General features: G+C 47.6%; 1 protein-coding gene across 4 annotated transcripts in view; it reads right to left on the minus strand.

The window, feature by feature from the left end:
- Nucleotides 1–16,814, minus strand: part of SNRK (SNF related kinase) — a 151,334-nt gene extending 134,520 nt beyond the window's left edge. The window contains exons 1-4 of one of the 4 annotated variants that reach the window (XR_013830213.1): nt 16,454–16,607; nt 14,887–14,939; nt 8,474–8,593; nt 6,839–6,952 (exon numbers count right to left, since the gene is read on the minus strand). Coding sequence is in view for 1 of the 4 variants with exons in the window: in XM_079934514.1 (XP_079790640.1) it covers nt 6,839–6,938 (100 nt within the window). In the remaining 3 variants the exon portion in view is untranslated. Of the gene's footprint in view, nt 1–6,838; nt 6,953–8,473; nt 8,594–14,886; nt 14,940–16,453 lie in introns of those variants that run through there. The other 3 variants (XM_079934514.1, XM_079934518.1, XM_079934516.1) reach the window with 3 other exon arrangements.
- Nucleotides 16,815–17,302: the final 488 nt, after the last annotated feature.

Below are 17,302 nucleotides of genomic sequence, written 5' to 3' on the forward strand. Positions count from 1 at the left end.
TTAGTGAAATATTTCAAACCTCCCTTTAAGAGAAAAATATGAATACCTCTATTTGCACAAAGAACAGTGGAAAGATATACAAGGAACTAGTGAAGTGATGACTTCCGGGGGTGGAGTGGAGGACCCAAACAGACTGGGTAGCAGAGAGAGGGAAACTTCTCAATTATAACTTTTGATATTGACTTTTTTTTTTTTTTTTTGCGGTACACGGGCCTCTCACTGTTGTGGCCTCTCCCGTTGTGGAGCACAGGCTCCGGATGCGCAGGCTCAGCGGCCATGGCTCACGGGCCCAGCCGCTCCGCGGCATGTGGGATCTTCCCGGACCGGGGCACGAACCTGTGTCCCCTGCATCGGCAGGCGGACTCTCAACCACTGCGTCACCAGGGAAGCCCTGATACTGACTTTTGAATCATAGGAATTTATAACCTATTTAAAAAAGAAAATCACATTTGAAAAACCTTCCCTGAGAAGAGCAATAACTTTCCATCTTTTTTTTCACTTCAACCCACTCAGGTGGGGCAAGAGACCTCGTTGTCCATTTATTCTGTCCTTTTACACTTTCCAGTGGAAGAAACAATGGGACTTGTTTATAATAACAAAGTGTCAACGCATAAGCAGTTTGCTTTTGGGGAGAGGGGGTAGCATTACGTAAACATTTGCTTTGGCAACTGGGGTACGATGATTCCTATTTGAACCACAACGTATCTTCCAATTTAGTTAACTAGAAAATTACCGGCCCCAAATACTGATGTGGCGAATACAGAAACCTAAACATCTTAGAGAAGATCAGAAAATCTAAAACCAACCACGTGGATAACACAGTAGCAGCAACTGCTAAGACAGAAAACAAAACTGGCTTCCTCCTCAGTGTGGGCATTTGGCTGTTGACAGTTTTGCAGGCACAGCAGGAGCTCTGCAAGCTGCCACATGTTGCATAGATGATAGAATTTTGGATAAATGCTGAATAGAAGTATTCTGGCGACACGCTCATTTTGGTGCATGAATTCCGAATTCAGTCACCCTTCATGATTCACGTAATAAGTTAATAGTAGAAAGTGATTAGTTCTCCCTAAATGCCAGCTGGAGGATTGCGTGGCATTCACCCAGAAGAGCAGAAAGGACTCATATGTTTGGAAAGCAATTTGCGTCCATCAGGAGAATTCTTGCATCTCCAGTTGCCTTTGAGACCACTTCCAAAATGGCTCTATTAGAATTACTGTACCGGTAAAAATTTATAAAGCTACCCTGCTCCGAGGTGGCCAGAGTCCTAGAGAATTTGGACTCTGTGATGGAAAAGACCACCCGTCTAAATCATGCTTTTTCCCAGTGGGAAGCAGCCCTTCAAACAATGAAGGTCCTTCTTAAGTATCAGCTTTGGCCTCTGGGATAACTTTTCTGAAAGAGCTTGCTGGGTGAGTTGCAAACCCTTGGGGAAATGTTTTCACAAGGAAGTTCTAAGAACTGTTGAGGACTGAGTAGCTCTACCCTTCCGTACGTTTTTAACCACGGTTAAGCTTCCCTGGCAAGGAGTGATGGAGCTTTCGAGGCAGTGATTTTAGACCCTCTGACCCCCTCGACCCTCTTGTCCTAGATCTTCCCAGCATCTGTCCTGTTCTATCCTGTCTCTCACATCGAATTCTACACCGACATTTGGACTTAGGGGCCCTCTTGGGCTTCCCTAACTCTGATCATCTCATGCTATCACTTGTGACTTGCACCCACTCTTCTTACACCTGATCCAGCTCCAGCTCCAGGGGACCAAAGAGGAGGTAAGATGCACTAAAATGAAATCCCCACGGCTCTTGAATCCAAACACCTCTACGCCTTAGCCTGCCATGGTTAACCATCATGGACGCTTAGGAGAATGCTGAGCCACGTGGCATGGATCTGTACTTCCCAGGAACTGAGAATATGGGTACGTACAGGGTTGACAGTCAGCTGGTTAAATACTGAATTACTTCCCTGTCACTTCGGTACAGCTATTGTCCCACTACCTTGACCACCTAGGCTCCTTCCCTGGAACTCCCTAGACCTTCCCCTAAACCTGCAGCTTTAGGGACAATACCTGGCCAATCAGGGGCAGGAGTGGGGTAGGGCCTTGGTTGGGTACCCTTGGCCAGAATCCATCCTGATTGGCCGATACCTGAGCCAGACTAGTTGTTATCTATCTCAAATATCAACCTTTACAAGTGAGCCATGGTCTTAGAGATTTCCAGATAAATAAATGAAAAAGAAAAAAGTCAGACAAGGGACGGCTGTGCCGATACTCCCAGCTGGCAGCCTCTTCTCTTCAAAGGCTGCCCCAGAGGTTTAAGCAGATGATTTACTAAATACTGCCTTTTGCCAAATCCCCAGAGACCCTTGAAGGTTGGGTGCTAATAAAGTTCAAGTTATTATTAGGCACGTGGTCTATGTAGGTCACTGCCAAGTGCTGGCAAAGAAAAGCCAAGCAAGCAGGCTAACCCTGGCTGGAATGTGGATGAGGAACTGCAAGCCCTTCTCTAAACAGGAAACATGCCTGAAATCTCTTTTGTCTCCAGAAGGACTTGGCTTCTTCACCTGTAAAATGAGGGTCCTATTAATGACCCCCTTCACCAGTGTCTCAGGATTTTGGACAAGAAACAAGCCTCTTTAGGAAAAAGTGGGGGAACCCACCAGGGAAGAGTATTGGGAGATCCAGCTTCATCCTGTAGACGCTTGGATCCTTCGGATTTTCTGTCGCTGCCACACGGCAGTGCTTGGCTTGCATGTTACCTGGCAGCCCCTGAGAGGGACCGTGGCCATGAGTGGGGCAGGAAACAGCTCCAGGAATTCAAGGTCTTGACTAAAGGAAAGAGCAGATCTGTGCTTCCAGTTCTGCTTGGACACAGGCGTTTTTCAGATGCTCACAGGAAGATGACTCGTGTCAAGCTTTCAACCATTTGGACAAAGTTCAGGATTGTTCTTTAGCAAGATCTCTTCCTGGGCAAAAAGGAACACACGCATTTCCTAGGCATCCTGTTGGGCGGTGATGTCCCCTCTTTACCAAAGCTCTCCGAGCTGGAAGGGCATCCGCACAGGCAGGAGAGACAGAGGGATTGGGGCCACGTGTCTGGGGGAGGGTGGTGGGCTTGGAGGTGTCTGGGGGTATTGCTGGAACGCAGGTGCAGTAGGACCCTCCCGGGCAGGAAGGAAGAGCTAGGACAGGCGAGAAAGCAGTGGATCTGCCCGTGCTGATGTGCCTCCTGGCGGGAGGTTTCCAGGCTGAGTCACCCCGTGTGAACCTGGCAAAGAATGGGAAACCATTGGAAGAGAGAACAGGAAGAACCAAATTCAGGCCAAGCGAGAGGGAAGGGGTGGGGTCACGGGATTTCTGGGACAGTGGAGCCCAAACTGAGCCCTAAGCATGCTCCTTTTTTTTTTTTAAGACAAATTAAAACTCAGCTAAGGTACACTTCCTCCTGTTTTACAGAACATGTGAGGTGAACATCTTCAGTTTTATTTATGTCCTAAATAAGCACATGTAGCACTTATTTGGTGCCAAGCACTCTTCCAGAGTTTGACAAGTTTTAACTTATTTAGTCCCCAGGACAATCAGAGGTCTTATGATTATTCCCATTTTACGGCGAGGCAACTTGAGGCATGGCAGAAAGGGTTACGTGGCTTTACCCAAGGGGAGGAGGAGCCGAGACTGGACCCCAGGCAGCCTGGCTTCCATGTCTGTGCTTTCGACTCTTGAATTGATTTTTTAATAGACTTTATTTTTTTTAGAACAGTTTTAGATTTATAGAAAAATTAAGAAGATAGCACAGAGGGTTCCAATACATCCTGTATCCAGTTTCCCCTGTTATAAACATCTTACATTAAGGTGGTATATTTGTTACACGTAATGAGCTAGTATTGATCATTATTATTATTAATGGAAGTCCACAGTTTATTTGGATTTCCTTAATTTTCCTTAATTTTTACCTAATGTCTTGTTCTGTTCCAAGATCCCATCCAGGTTACTGCATTCCTCATGTCTGCCCGGCTGTGGCAGTTTCTCTGACTTTCCTTGTTTCCCATGACATTGATAGTTTTGAGCAGTGCTGGTCAGGTGTTTTGGGATGTGTCTGATGATTTTTCTCCTAATTAGACTGGGGCCCAACCCTTGTCTTTTTTTTTTAAAAAAACATCTTTATTGGAGTATAATTGCTTTACAATGTTGTGTTAGTTTCTGCCGTATAACAAAGTGAATCAGCTACATGTATACATATATCCCCATATCCCCTCCCTCTTGGGCCTCCCTCCCACCCTCCCTATCCCACCCCTCTAGGTGGTCACAAAGCAGCGAGCTGATCTCCCCCAACCCTTGCCTTTTGATCGTTACAGTGAGCTCTTGCAAGGCAGGTGCCAACCTAACAGGGACATCTGCCATTACTTGACAGAATTCCACACTAGGTATTCTTTTTCTTATGTATTTGGTTCTTTTCAGAAGGAAAAGGAGACTTCTCTTTTGTCGTTGTGCTAACTCATCTGGTTCCAAGTAAAGAAAGTCATGTTACCGTGGACTCTCCCGCTGGGGTAAAGCCCTTGGTTTACGCTAGTTTCCATCTTCCAGGGTTGCAGGGTGCATTTCATTCCTCCAGCTGGGCCCTGTTCATCCCTGTTAAGACTCAGACCCCGGCACAGCTAAGTGTAAAGGGAAAGTCGGGGACTTGGTCCTGTAGGGCTGTGTGGGGTTCTATTTGCTTCCTTCAGCCAACATTTCCTCAAGCCTTGTCACTCCCACTGAAGCCAGAGCATGCGCGGCCAGCTGCCAGGTCGTGGCTCTGTCTCCGCAGCTCTCCATCCCTGCTGTCTCCGGGGAGGCATCTCCTCAGCTAGCTCTGTGTGAGCACATCTGCAGAAGCTACCCCACTCCCCACCTTCCTCAGGTGCTGTCCTGGCAGGCGGACCCTCCTTCCTAGATGATAGACCACACCGTCAGATGGATCCTGACAATCCAGACTGGGAACACACGCATTTGATTTTCCCAGGGAGATCTCCGATCATAAAGATGTTTACGCATGAGGGAAGTGCTTGATATATGGCCTTGAGGTGATAAAAATACACGCCACCTTCTCAGAAAACTAAAAATAGAATTACCATATGGTCCGGCAATCCCACTCCTGGGCATATACCCAGACAAAACTATAATTCGAAAAGATACATGCACCCCTATGTTCACAGCAGCACTATTCACGATAGCCAAGACATGGAAACAACCTAAATGTCCATCAACAGATGAATCAATAAAGATGTGGTCCACACAGACAATGGAATATTACTCAGCCATAAAAAAGAACGAAATAATGCCATCTGCAGCAACACGGATGCAACTAGAGAGTATCATATTAAGTGAATTAAGTCAGAAAGAGAAAGACAAATACCATATGATATCACTTAAATGTGGAATCTAAAATATGACACAAATGAACGTATCTATGAAACAGAAACAGAATCACGGACATGGAGAACAGACTGGTGGTTGCCAAGGGGGTGGAGGGTGGGAGACGGATTGGGATTTTGGGATTAGCAGATGCAAACTGGTATATAAAGAATGGATAAACAACAAGGTCCTACTGTATAGCACAGGGAACTGTATTCAATATCCTGTGATAAACCATAATGGGAAAGAATATGAAAAAGAATATATATATATATATATATATATATATATACGTATAACTGAGTCACTTTATTGTACAGCAGTAACTAACCCAACATTGTAAATCACCTATACTTTAATAGAAAAACTTTTTTTTAAATACACGCCACCTTTTAAAACCATGGCAACACAAGAGGCAGGACAGTTGCAAATGAAAGGGCGTTTAAAATATGGCAATGGGCTGCAGGTGTGTAAAGAAAGTTGATTAGGAAAACAGCTAGACGGAAGAGAGTCCTGCCTTCATTCTCATCTCCACTGCGTCCCAGCTCAGAGCCTCACCAAGTTCCAAGGCCAACCCCCAATAACTGCTGGCTATATGAACAAGGGACGCAGAGTAGGCATCTCCTGGCTGCCTCCAACAAGTCGCAGCCCGGGCTTCCCATCTCTTTCCCTCCTTGCCTTCAGTCCGAACAGAGCTAACAACTTCGTGGCTCATTTTACCTTCCCAACCCTCCTCCTGCTAGGTTGAATCATTAGCCTCGGTTCCTCACCTTCTGCAGCGACCACATCCTCTGCTGTGTAACTCTGCAGACCCTCCCACAACCTTGGGAGGGAAACACTTCCCTGCCCCATGATTTTGGACTCGGCTGGAGGGTATCAGCAGACGTGACGCATACAGTGGTTCGAAATGTGCTTGTGTGGTTGGGCGTGTCCTCTTACGCCTCTCCCCGTCACCAGGAGAACAACATGCCCCAGCTAGCTTGCTGGTCCCGGGAGGATGAGAGGCATGTGGGACAGACCTGGACCCAAACAGCAGCGTGGAACCCAACCCAGCTGATCCCAGCCAGGATCAGCCAAACCCCAGCTCAAATGTATGAGTGAGAAACAAACGCTCCGTGGAACGCCATCAAGCTTTCAAACCCTTTGGTACCAGCAACAGTACCTGCGGAGTAATACGCAGGACGAAGGTTTCTGGGAAGAGGAGACTTCATGTCCCAGGAGACCATTCCTTTCTTACATGAGCCTTCCTGATGATGTCACCGTCACCGGGACTCACCTCTCCCAGAAAGCATTGGTCTGTTAGTAATAACAGTAATTAGAATTCACCTGGGGTTTTATGGGCAGGAGACAGCAGCAACATACAACTATCTTATGAGGTGGAGAGGCCGGGATTATCACATTCATTTTGCAAAGAGAAAATTAAATACTCAGACGAGTTGGGTGACTCACCAAGACTGGACCAGGAGACAGCCGTCTGAAGGAACAACGCGATAAGGAGTTCCTCATACCCGGGAGAAGTCACGTGTGTGCTCGCGCAGGCGCCTTTCATTTTTGTAACATTTCCTGTTATTAAAGGGATACAGGCCAATTGCAGAAAACTAGGAAAACGCGGGAAGCATTAGTAAGTTTCCATCCTACCTAGTAGTATTTTGATCTATTTCTCTGTGTTATTTTTGTTGTTATTATTTTTTTGGCCGTGTCACGCGGCTTGCGGGATCTTAGTTCCCCGACCAGTTGCTCCCTGGAGTGGAAGTTCGGAAGTCCTAACCACTGGTACACCAGGGAAGTCCCTCTCTGTGTTATTTTTAATGCATGTATATTTATTATATATTTTTATAAGTTAGAAGCATACTGTATATATAAGAACATTTCCTATGGCATTTAAAATTCTTTAAAGACAGTTTTTAATGCATACTGTGTTCTATGACTTAGTCTAATTTGTTTAAACATTCTCTATTGCTGTAAATGTAGCCTGTTTGTATTTTTTTTGCCACGAAAAACAATGTTTTGGTGAAATCTTTGTTGGCACAGGAGGTAATTTATGTATTTAGTGCATGGCTGATATAAATGGTAGCTGGTATAAATCTTTGTCTAAATCCCTGATAATTTCCTTATAATAAACTTCCAGATGAACTTCTGGGTTAATGAGTTTTAACATTGAAATAGTTTTTGTCAAACTGCTTTCCAGAAAGGATGTCCCATTTCTATTGCTAATTATGATGTTGCAGTTGCCCATCTCACAGCCTCCTCACTAGCACTGAGTATTTTCTTTAAAACAAAGTATTGCTAATTTGATGGGTAAAAAATGGTAGTTTCTTGTCGCATTTTTCATTCCTAGTGAGACTAAAAATTACCGCATAATTATTAACCATCAGTAACAGGATGACTGGGTAGAGGAGGCATCTGGATCAGGGCCTGGCATAATAGTTCTGAACGAATGAATTACCAAAGGAGGACCACGCTGTGCGTGTGAGTAGAACTGCTAAGACTATGTGTTAAGGACTGAGGTTCTTGATTGTGTGGACAGGGATTTATCCCCGGTCCTTTCTTGATCAAAAGGACAAAATGCTGGGATAGAAGTGAGGTTTTCGAGTGTCTACTGGGGTGACAGGACTGAGAACGAGTTGCTGGGCTTTGGAACTGGTGGACCGGCCAATGAGAACGCTCTTCGGGAAAAGGAGCTGGTAATGCAGCCCCTGGTAATTTGCAGCCCCTGGCCAGTAATCTGGGGGCTGGAGCTGCCAGTGGTGCCCTCACTCCTCCAGTCAACCCCTGACGCCCCAAGCACACACTTGTGGTTACGGGGTGTACTTGGACTCTGCAGACGATTCTGTTCTCAAGGGGAAGTTAGGACTGCGAACTGGAGCTGTGCCATCGGACTGTGTCAAGATGTGACTCAGACACTAGGCTGGCTGAACTGGATTAACCCCTGCTGTTTCTGTTCCTCCAAGCCTGGCCGAGACCTCCTCCCTCCTGCCCTAGGTGAGGAGCCCCACCCCAGCCCAGAGCACTCCTGTAGTAATTATTACCCTGCCCTGTAATTTTTCATTCACAAACTATATGCCTCTCCTTGAAGCAAACTACCTGAGGGTGGACGTAGGGTTTCATTATCTTGTATCTTTGGCAGCCAAGAGTGTGAGAATGAATGAATGAATGCTCCAGGAGTATCCAGAGTGCACCAAGAATAAACCAGGGCCTTGGAAACTGGGTGGGAGAAACAGCCAGAGATCAGTCTTTATTAATATGTTTCATGATGGAGTTTTGCTCGACTGAGAAGTTATAACTTGGATATTAGTCTCTGTGGTTGGTTGAGTTTGAGGCAAAGACTACATCCCACATCCCCGTGCCTTGAAGTTTTCTGGTTTTGCTCTGATTTGAGCCATGTCTCAGCAAAAGCGGGAATTTTTTTTTTTAACTATCTGCCCCGCTTTCTTCTAAAGGAGCGGTTCTCAAACTTAATATTGAGTACTAGAATCATCTGGAGCACTTGTTAAAATACAGAAAGCTGACTTTCTGATTTAGCATTTCCAACAAGTTCCCACTTGATGCTGATGCAGGGGCCACACTCTAAGAACCACTGGTCGAAATGTTTTAATCTGGCGCCTGGATAAGGTGTCCGATTGACCTTCTCCCAAGTCCGCCTCTGGGCCAGGCCTCAGCTCTGTTCATCCCCACGACAGTTTGGAATGTCTTTTCTTGGCAGTCTGCATAGGCAGATGGGACCATCCTAACCTGTGTTAAGGCCACCAGGGTCTAAAAAGTGCTGCTACAGGGTCTGAAACCTCATCAGGACACCTACTAGCTTTCTGGAGAAGTACATGAAGCTTCAGGAAATGGAATTTTACACCCTGGGAAAACCCCAAGCTCCAGGAGCCAACCTTCGGACAGCAGGCAGCAGCCAGGGGCCTCACCCGCCCTCTTCCAGAGGCAAATCTCCTCAACAGGGGGACACCTGGCCATCACCTGTGAGGGTCTCCGTGCACTTTCCACTCCGCCCCATCTGTGCCTGAGCCCACATCCTCTTTCTCTGTTGATCTTTACCGGAGAAGGTGAGAAGCTGGGCTAAGATTTGCTTTCCAGCAGCTTCCCCATCACCATTCAAATAAAATCCAAGCTCCTGACCATGGGCTGAGCCTGCCTGGTGCTCGGACAGCATCTCCCTTCTCTCCAACTTGTTGGGTCCACTCTGACCTGCTGTCCTCCCCGGCTGGCCCTCAGACAGCAAGCCTGTTCCCATCTTGCAGCTCAGCAGTTGCCCTGCCTGCAGAGCTGGGGCCCCACACGGACAGGAGGCTGGCTGGTCAGGCATCCCCTCTCCAGAAAGAACTTCCTATTCACCCTCCATAAAGCAGCCCTGCCTCCCACCTGGTCCTTCTGCCCCTATCTTCAGAGCACTTGTCGCCATCTGATGCCACCTCCAGAATGGAAGCCCCATGGAGGCCTGAACCTTGTCTGCCTTTCCTAGCTGCATCCCCGGCACCTGGAGTGTGCCCGGCACACCGTCCTTGTTCAATAAGGATTTAAGGAATGAATTTGTGGCCTCCACCATGTAGACGATGGAAGGCAGGAACTGGCATCCTTCAACAGCATATCCCAGACCTGGGCTCTAAAATCCAGAATCTGGCTCCAGGTTCACTGCTTAACAGCTGCTTCAAATGGGAAGAACCGGGGCCACAAATGACGTTTCTGTCACCACCCCTGTCACGTTGGACGGGCCCTGCCAAAGGGTTTGGATGACATTTGCGGTGCCCTCCCTCAAAACGGTGTCGAGGCTCAAATGAGGTGACTGCTGAGAAAGGGCTGGCTATGCCAAGAAAAAAGTGCCTGCAACTTTGGGGTTTGGGGCTGATGATACTTCTCTATGGCTTGAAAATCTGCCTGTGAGATTCCTGTGCTGGTCTGCCTGCACCTGTCCCTTGCTGAACTGCTGCAACTGAACAAAGAAGGGAAATTTACATAATCAACACCAACCTGAAAGTAAATAAATGCGGTTTGCACATAAAACGTCACGTCAAAAAAGTCTGCAGTTCTCCCCAAGGAATGGCCTAACAGGAGGTGGTGACAGTAGATGATGGTTGATGGAAAATGGGCAGAAGAGAGCCACTTTTTTTAGGAAGTTCTTCTTTTGAACCAGTTTCTTTACCAAGTTTTCAGTCATCTTGGGACTCATGATTACCCTTCACTCAAATTGCAATTTAAATAAAGATATAACACGCGAAAAATTCCTTAGGGGCAAAATAAAGACAAAACACGACAGAACTTTGAAATAGAGAAAAATGATGCGGTTGCACTGAGGAGTTATAGCAGATGCTTCCTCTCCATCCCTCTTGAATGGCTTGGTGGCCTGAGGTTCAAATTTGTTTCGTATGATATCCTCTGGCTAGAAATTTGTGTGGAGAAAATTGTCTTTGCTTAAAATGGTAACGTCAAAATGTCACTTTTTATATCAATTGTACTTAGTGCATTTTGGGTTGAAAAAGTATTACCCTAATAAATACATGGAGTCATCAAAAAAAAAATAAAAAACAGAATAACATTTGCATGTGGCATTTAGCTTTAGATGAGCTTTTCATCCTTGTAGATAAGAAAAATTAAAGCATTATTGAATTCCTTCATAAGCGTAAGGCAAGCCCATCGCAGGTTAAAAATCTAAGGAATTACATGTGAATAAGAAGTTCTGGAATCGGAGGCCCTGCTAAGGGATCCTCACCTCGGTCATTTCTCTGCCTCCGTTTTCCTGCCCACGAACACCTCTCCAGGTGGGCCTTTCTGCTGGGCATTAGGGAATTGAAGTGCGAGTTCAAGATCAGTTTGGGGTCCACGTTTCCAGCCCGAGCAACAGTTGAGGGAGGATCTTAAAAAGCGATTTTAAGTTGACTTCAGATAAATGGCTCAGCTGGAGAGAGCTGAACCTCCCAGAGGCCTGAAATGGAGGCCTCCAGTCATATCTGGCTTTCCATTTCCCACCTGGATAAGGAATTAAAGGAGTAAATTCCTTCTGGTGAAGCCCTTGCAGGTAGGGTTGCCAGATAACACTGGAGAAGAAAAATACAGGATGCCCAGTTTCATCTGAATTTCACATAAGTAACAAGGAATGTTTTAATATAAGTGTATAAGTGTATCCCAGGAGATATTTGGGACATACTTACACTTTAAAAAGTATTCATCATTTATTTATGTGCCCTATAATTTACCTGGCAGGGTCTGTTTTGATCATCGAGTCTTTGGTCCTAGGAATGGAGGGACAGGATTGCTTTACACTTTTCCTAACCTGTTTTACCCTACAAATGAGAAAAGTTTTGCTGTTACTCTCCAGTCACTCCCATGCCTTGTCCCTCCCTCCTGGTCCTGGCCGGTAGGTCATGGGCAATAGATGGACATGACCTTAAGTAACCCTGCCTGAGCTGCAGCTGAAATGCCGCCTACGCAGCCACATTGCTTGGAAGCAGCAGGGCACTTACCAAAGCAAGGATGCCAGAAAAACGCTCAAGTCCTAAAACAAACCAGGGCAGGAATGTTTTATGGCTGTTGGAAGCGTTTGATTCTAAGACATAGGGCCTCGGAGACCCAGAACATTTCCCTAAATGCAGAGCAAAACTCCTGTGTCAGCTTATTTATTTCAGTATTGCTAAATGCCACTTTTATTTTATTTTATTGTTATTATTTTATTTATTTATTTTTGGCTGCGTTGGGTCTTTGCTGCTGCACGCAGGCCTTCTCCAGCTGTGGCGAGCGGGGGCCACTCTTCGTTGCTGTGTGAGGGCCTCTCATCGCAGCGGCTTCTCTTGTTGCAGAGCACGGGCTCTAGGTACACAGGCTTCGGTAGTTGTGGCGCGGGCTCAGTAGTTGTGGCTTGTGGGCTCCAGACCCCAGGCTCAGCAGCCGTGGTGCCACGGGCTTAGTTGCTCTATGGCATGTGGGATCTTCCCGGACGAGGGCTCGAACCCGTGTCCCCTGCATTGGCAGGCGGATTCTTAACCACTGCACCACCAGGGAAGCCCACTAAATGCCACTTTTATTACTAATAATACCTCACACTCATGTTGTGCTTTTCATCCAGGTATTGCCGGGTGCTATAGTCACATGAAGCAGCGTAGCCCTGTAGCCCCTGGATTATGCCATTATACAAAGAGCTTCTCTTTTTTTTTTGCAGTACGCGGGCCTTTCACTGCTGTGGCCTCTCCCGTTGTGGAGCACAGGCTCCGGACGCACAGGCTCGGCGGCCATGGCTCACGGGCCCAGCCACTCCGCGGCATGTGGGATCTTTCCGGACCGGGGCACGAACCCATGTCCCCTGAATTGGCAGACGGACTCTTCCCACCAGGGAAGCCCACAGAGAACTTCTTTGAGGTGGGACAGACCCAGACAAAAGTTAGGACTAGTTGGGTCCCAACCTGAGCGGGTGATGGACATTAGGTACATATTCCCCACCCCATCCTATTACACTCTTAGCCTCTCAGGTACAAGATCAGTGCTACCTCCTCCTCCTTTTTTTTTTTTTTTTTAAAGCCCCAGCATTTAGCACAATGACGAATATAGCAGGTGCTCAATAATGTTTGCTGAATGACTGAATAAGTGACAAGTCAATGAACCTGGAAGTAAACTTTGAGTTCCCTTCCTTGTTTTATTTTCCTGTATGTGGGGTGTGTGGCAGTGACTGTCGGTCCTATGTCAACATCTCAGATTGTTTAGCATTTCTGAGCATGAGGTCTCTCCTGAGGCTTCCACTCCCAGCAGCACCTGCATCTGTGTCAGAGGATGGACCACGGGCACCTGGAACTGCCTTGGCTGCGTTCCCTGTATGTCCTGCCCCTGCAGCCCTTAACCGATGAGAGGGCTATGAACTCTCCAACTCCCTCAACCCCAATGGGGACGCTTAGGTGTCACCTACACTGTGCCCCTGAGGGACTGTGCCAGCATTACCCTCCCAGGGATGTGGCTTGACATCACGTCCTCCTTCCCTTCCCAGTCCTGTTTCCCCACCCTACGGAACACTTCCTAATGAGTCACTTTCTCTAGAATCTTCCCTCAGGGTCTGCTTCTGGGGAACCCAGCTTGACACTGGAGCATTTTGACTCATCTTCTCAATGATGCCGACTCTTTTGCTTAAACCAGGAAGGACCTCCTAGGAGAAAACAACCATAGCAACAACCACCAATCTGACGATTGGCTGAAGAACAGAAGAAGATGAGGAACAGTTAGGACTTTATATCCACAGGGGCTGGAATACAGAATTTCAGCTTAGAATTTTCCTGAGCAAAGACAGCACAACTATGGGTCCCTGCAAAGTAAGCTTCAAATTATGCACACAAGCACGCAGTTCTTCTTCCAGGCTCCCCACCTGGGGACTATCTTCAGACGAGCCCCCGCGGGAGCCAGGAGTCAAGACCAGTGCTTGCTGTATGATCAAGGCAGCAGCCCGCAATGGGAGGTCAGGCAGGACCTAGCTCAGAGAGTGTTTCTTCGCTTCCTTCCATTTAAATCAACGGAGCCCGTTAGCAAAATGGTGGGGGCAGGGAGGCTGAGTCAGTGTGATGGGTCAGTGGCCATGTTTCCTCAAAACGACCTTTAAAGAGGCATTTCTGCATTCCCTGGGGCTTTCTGGTCTCAAGATTTCTCAGTTGCAGAGATCAAGCTCAGATGTTTGGAGGGACTGTTCCTCTTTCCATCCCAGGGTTTCAGGCAGACGCAGACCAGATGGGATGGCCCTTCATAACTTTCCTGACTGTACTACAGGGACGATGGCAGGGTTAGGTGTCCCTCAGCTCCCTGAGATTTTATTGGTTCGTTACATTTTAAAGGGCTCTGGTGATACTGCCGTAACTTACTTCGGAAGAAAACATTTATTATTAACATTGGTTTAACACTCACCTTCCTAGGGTATTTGTGGATGACACAGTCATACATCTGCCTTTTTATAGTGCTTCGCAGAGCACAAGATCTTCTGGCTGACACCTCATACATCATCAAAATTAAGACCTCTAGGCAAGCAGAAGAAAGTAGGACGGGGGTGCGCGGTGGGGCCAGTGACTGGGCATGACTCGAATGGTTCCCAAGTTAACTTTCCTTTAGTGAGAGACCGTCTCCATTATGGACCAAATTACTTTTAACATTAAGACCTCTTTGTTTCCACGGCAACCCACAACAACTTGAGAGGAATGGTCCGCGGTGGCCATACTGCCAAGTGATGCTTCCAACCTGATTGGTGGCTGGTGGAGATGAACTCAGGGATGGGGGTCAGCCAGCCAGGGGTCAACCTCCAACTGCTGGGCATTCAACACCCCAGCTCTTCTGTGTGAAAGCCAGAAGAAACCTGGAAATCAGCTAGCCAGGACGAGAGCAGGTCCCCCGTATTTTATAAACATAACTGTATCATCATAGTGTCAGAATCTTTGCTGGAGACTTAAAATAACATTAACAGATAACTATGAAGAAACAGTTAACACAAGATAACAGCAAACAAAAGGAGAAAACAGCTTATTGTTTTTTTTACTGACCTTCCCTTCAAGATCCAGCAGTGTCTGACATTTTGGGGGTCTCTTTTGCCTGCCTATAAAAAGAAAAGTGAGAGACCATAACTGTGTGGTTTCGTATGCTCTTACACCCACAAGCCCCCTTTTCTCACTCAAATTGGCCACGCGTGACAACCGGGGAGCGAATTATTTTCCGCTGCTCTTTAGCAGAGATCATGTCTGCTCAGCTTTATCTGGGCCACAAAACCTGCTTTGTAACAAAGGATCCTGACCTTTATGTTGAAAAGGAGCAACAATTATTGTCCCTAAGCCCTGGGACCATCAGCATTTTTGAGGAGAAGAAAAGAGAACCAAGAAAAAGCAAATTTCCTGAGAAGTGAGTAAGGACATATGGGGACTTCTCACTTGAGACAAGAGAAAAACTTGCATCTTTTCCACTGACAGAGTGACTGCTGTTTGCTTTGGGCCGTCAGGAATGGGCTGTGTGTAGTACGAAATGTAATACCGATCCATCTGCTGGGATCCTTTTCCTCGTCTTCTTTTGTCAACTGTGTGACGTTAACACCACCACATGACATTTACGTCATGCATCAAACACATGCCTGATGGTCTCCAAACAATATATCCAGAGAGAAATAGAGCAGTACAACCCAAAAAGGGAAACAGGAGAGGAAAGAGAGCTCTGCCCACCGGCCTCCCCTGCCCCAAACTGTCGCTGATCAGTAAGATTTCCCTAAAGGCACTGGACAGCACAGAGCAAAGATGGAGAAAAGCAGGCAAGGCCTTCTGCATTCTGGGAAAAGGAAACACCAACAGTGGAAAGAAACTGCTATCAGAACTGTGAAAGCATCGCTTTAAGCCATAGCTTCCCTTCACTGATGTCCTTTCTCCAGGTCCAGGCATCCAGTCTGTAGGAGTCAATAGCCTGCTATGTTGCACAGTCGGTCCTCTGTAATGCGGCCTCCCCATCCTCAATCCCAGATTCAGGGGATGAGGAACCTGCGGATATGGAGGGCCCCCGTCCTACATCATTTTACAGAAGGGACTTGAGCATCTATAGAGTGTGATGTCCGCAGGGTCCTGGAACCAATCCCCCATGGATACTGAGGGATGATTGTACTTTTTGTTTTTAATTCCTAAATGATGGGACATTTAAGTTCGTGTCTGCAGGAATGTTTAGGGAACAAACCTCCAACTGTGTATCAATGCACCAGATACAGAAGTCTTTATGGTAGGCGGAACTGGGGGTTTCTGCCCCATAACCTGCGTGCTAAGAGAGGGGAGACATGACTCCCATCTGACATAACCCCGTTTGGATGGCTAACCAGAGAGCACACGCTACTTGGGGCAAAGGTAACTAGCTTTGCTATAAAGATGTCATAAAGATGACTGAACAGGACTGGATGGCTGGGTGATGAGGAACCATTTAGGGCCACTGTAAAACCACTGGGCATCGCAGGGCTCCTTCCATCTTCCAGGGACCATGGGCAAAGTGCCCATCCGATGCTGCACCTCCCTCCTCTGTGCGCTCCCTGACCCTTCATTCTGCTCCATGACCCCGGCCCTCCCCGCCCTCCCTGCCCTTTCCTACCAACGCAAGCGCCACGCCCAACAGGGAGTTGTCACTTCCCTCCTCCTGGCTGTCCTTGCTTCCTGCTGACGTCTGCAGGCCGGTGTTCCGTGTTCCGGATGCCAAGGGCTTTTCCTCTGACCCGGTGAACCTGCCGGGCAATGCCTTTCCAAGCAGCGGGTGGGGAACACCTTTGAGTCACATCGAGAAAGAGGAGACTGGGGGTGAAAGGACACGGTTTCTAAGCATGTGGCTGGAGGCAGAGCTGGGGCGTGTGTGCACACTCGCGCCTTTCACTGAGGCATGAGGGAAACCAAGCCAGGGCTTCACTGGCTGGTTCCCGTGCCAACTCCCCCACTCCCAAGTCCAACAACAGCTGGGAGGAAGGGGCTTCCTCAGACCCCCAGCTGCCCTCTCCCAACTTATCTGGACCCAGCAGACTCCAAGGCGTCCCACTGTGAACTTCACCCACCTCGTCATCTTTAAAATGTCAGTAAGCCCCTTGATCTGGGCTTGAGCAAAGGTAACTTTTTTTTTTTTTTCGGTATGCGGGCCTCTCACTGTTGTGGCCTCTCCCATTGTGGAGCACAGGCTCCGGACGTGCAGGCTCAGCGGCCATGGCTCACGGGCCCAGCCGCTCCGCGGCATGTGGGATCTTCCCGGACCGGGGCACGAACCCGTGTCCCCTGCATCGGCGGGCGGACTCCCAACCACTACGCCGCCAGGGAAACCCAAAGGTAACATTTTAAAGAAGTGACACACCTGAAAGAAGTGACTCACACTCGAAGGGAAAGACGCTCCCTGTCCCTCCCACCCCCAATCCCCAGCCCTGGTACATAGACCTGACAGACACAGGGGTAAAGAGAAGGG

Source organism: Stenella coeruleoalba (assembly GCF_951394435.1).
Source record: "Stenella coeruleoalba genome assembly, chromosome: 10".
Taxonomy (NCBI): Eukaryota; Metazoa; Chordata; class Mammalia; order Artiodactyla; family Delphinidae; genus Stenella; species Stenella coeruleoalba.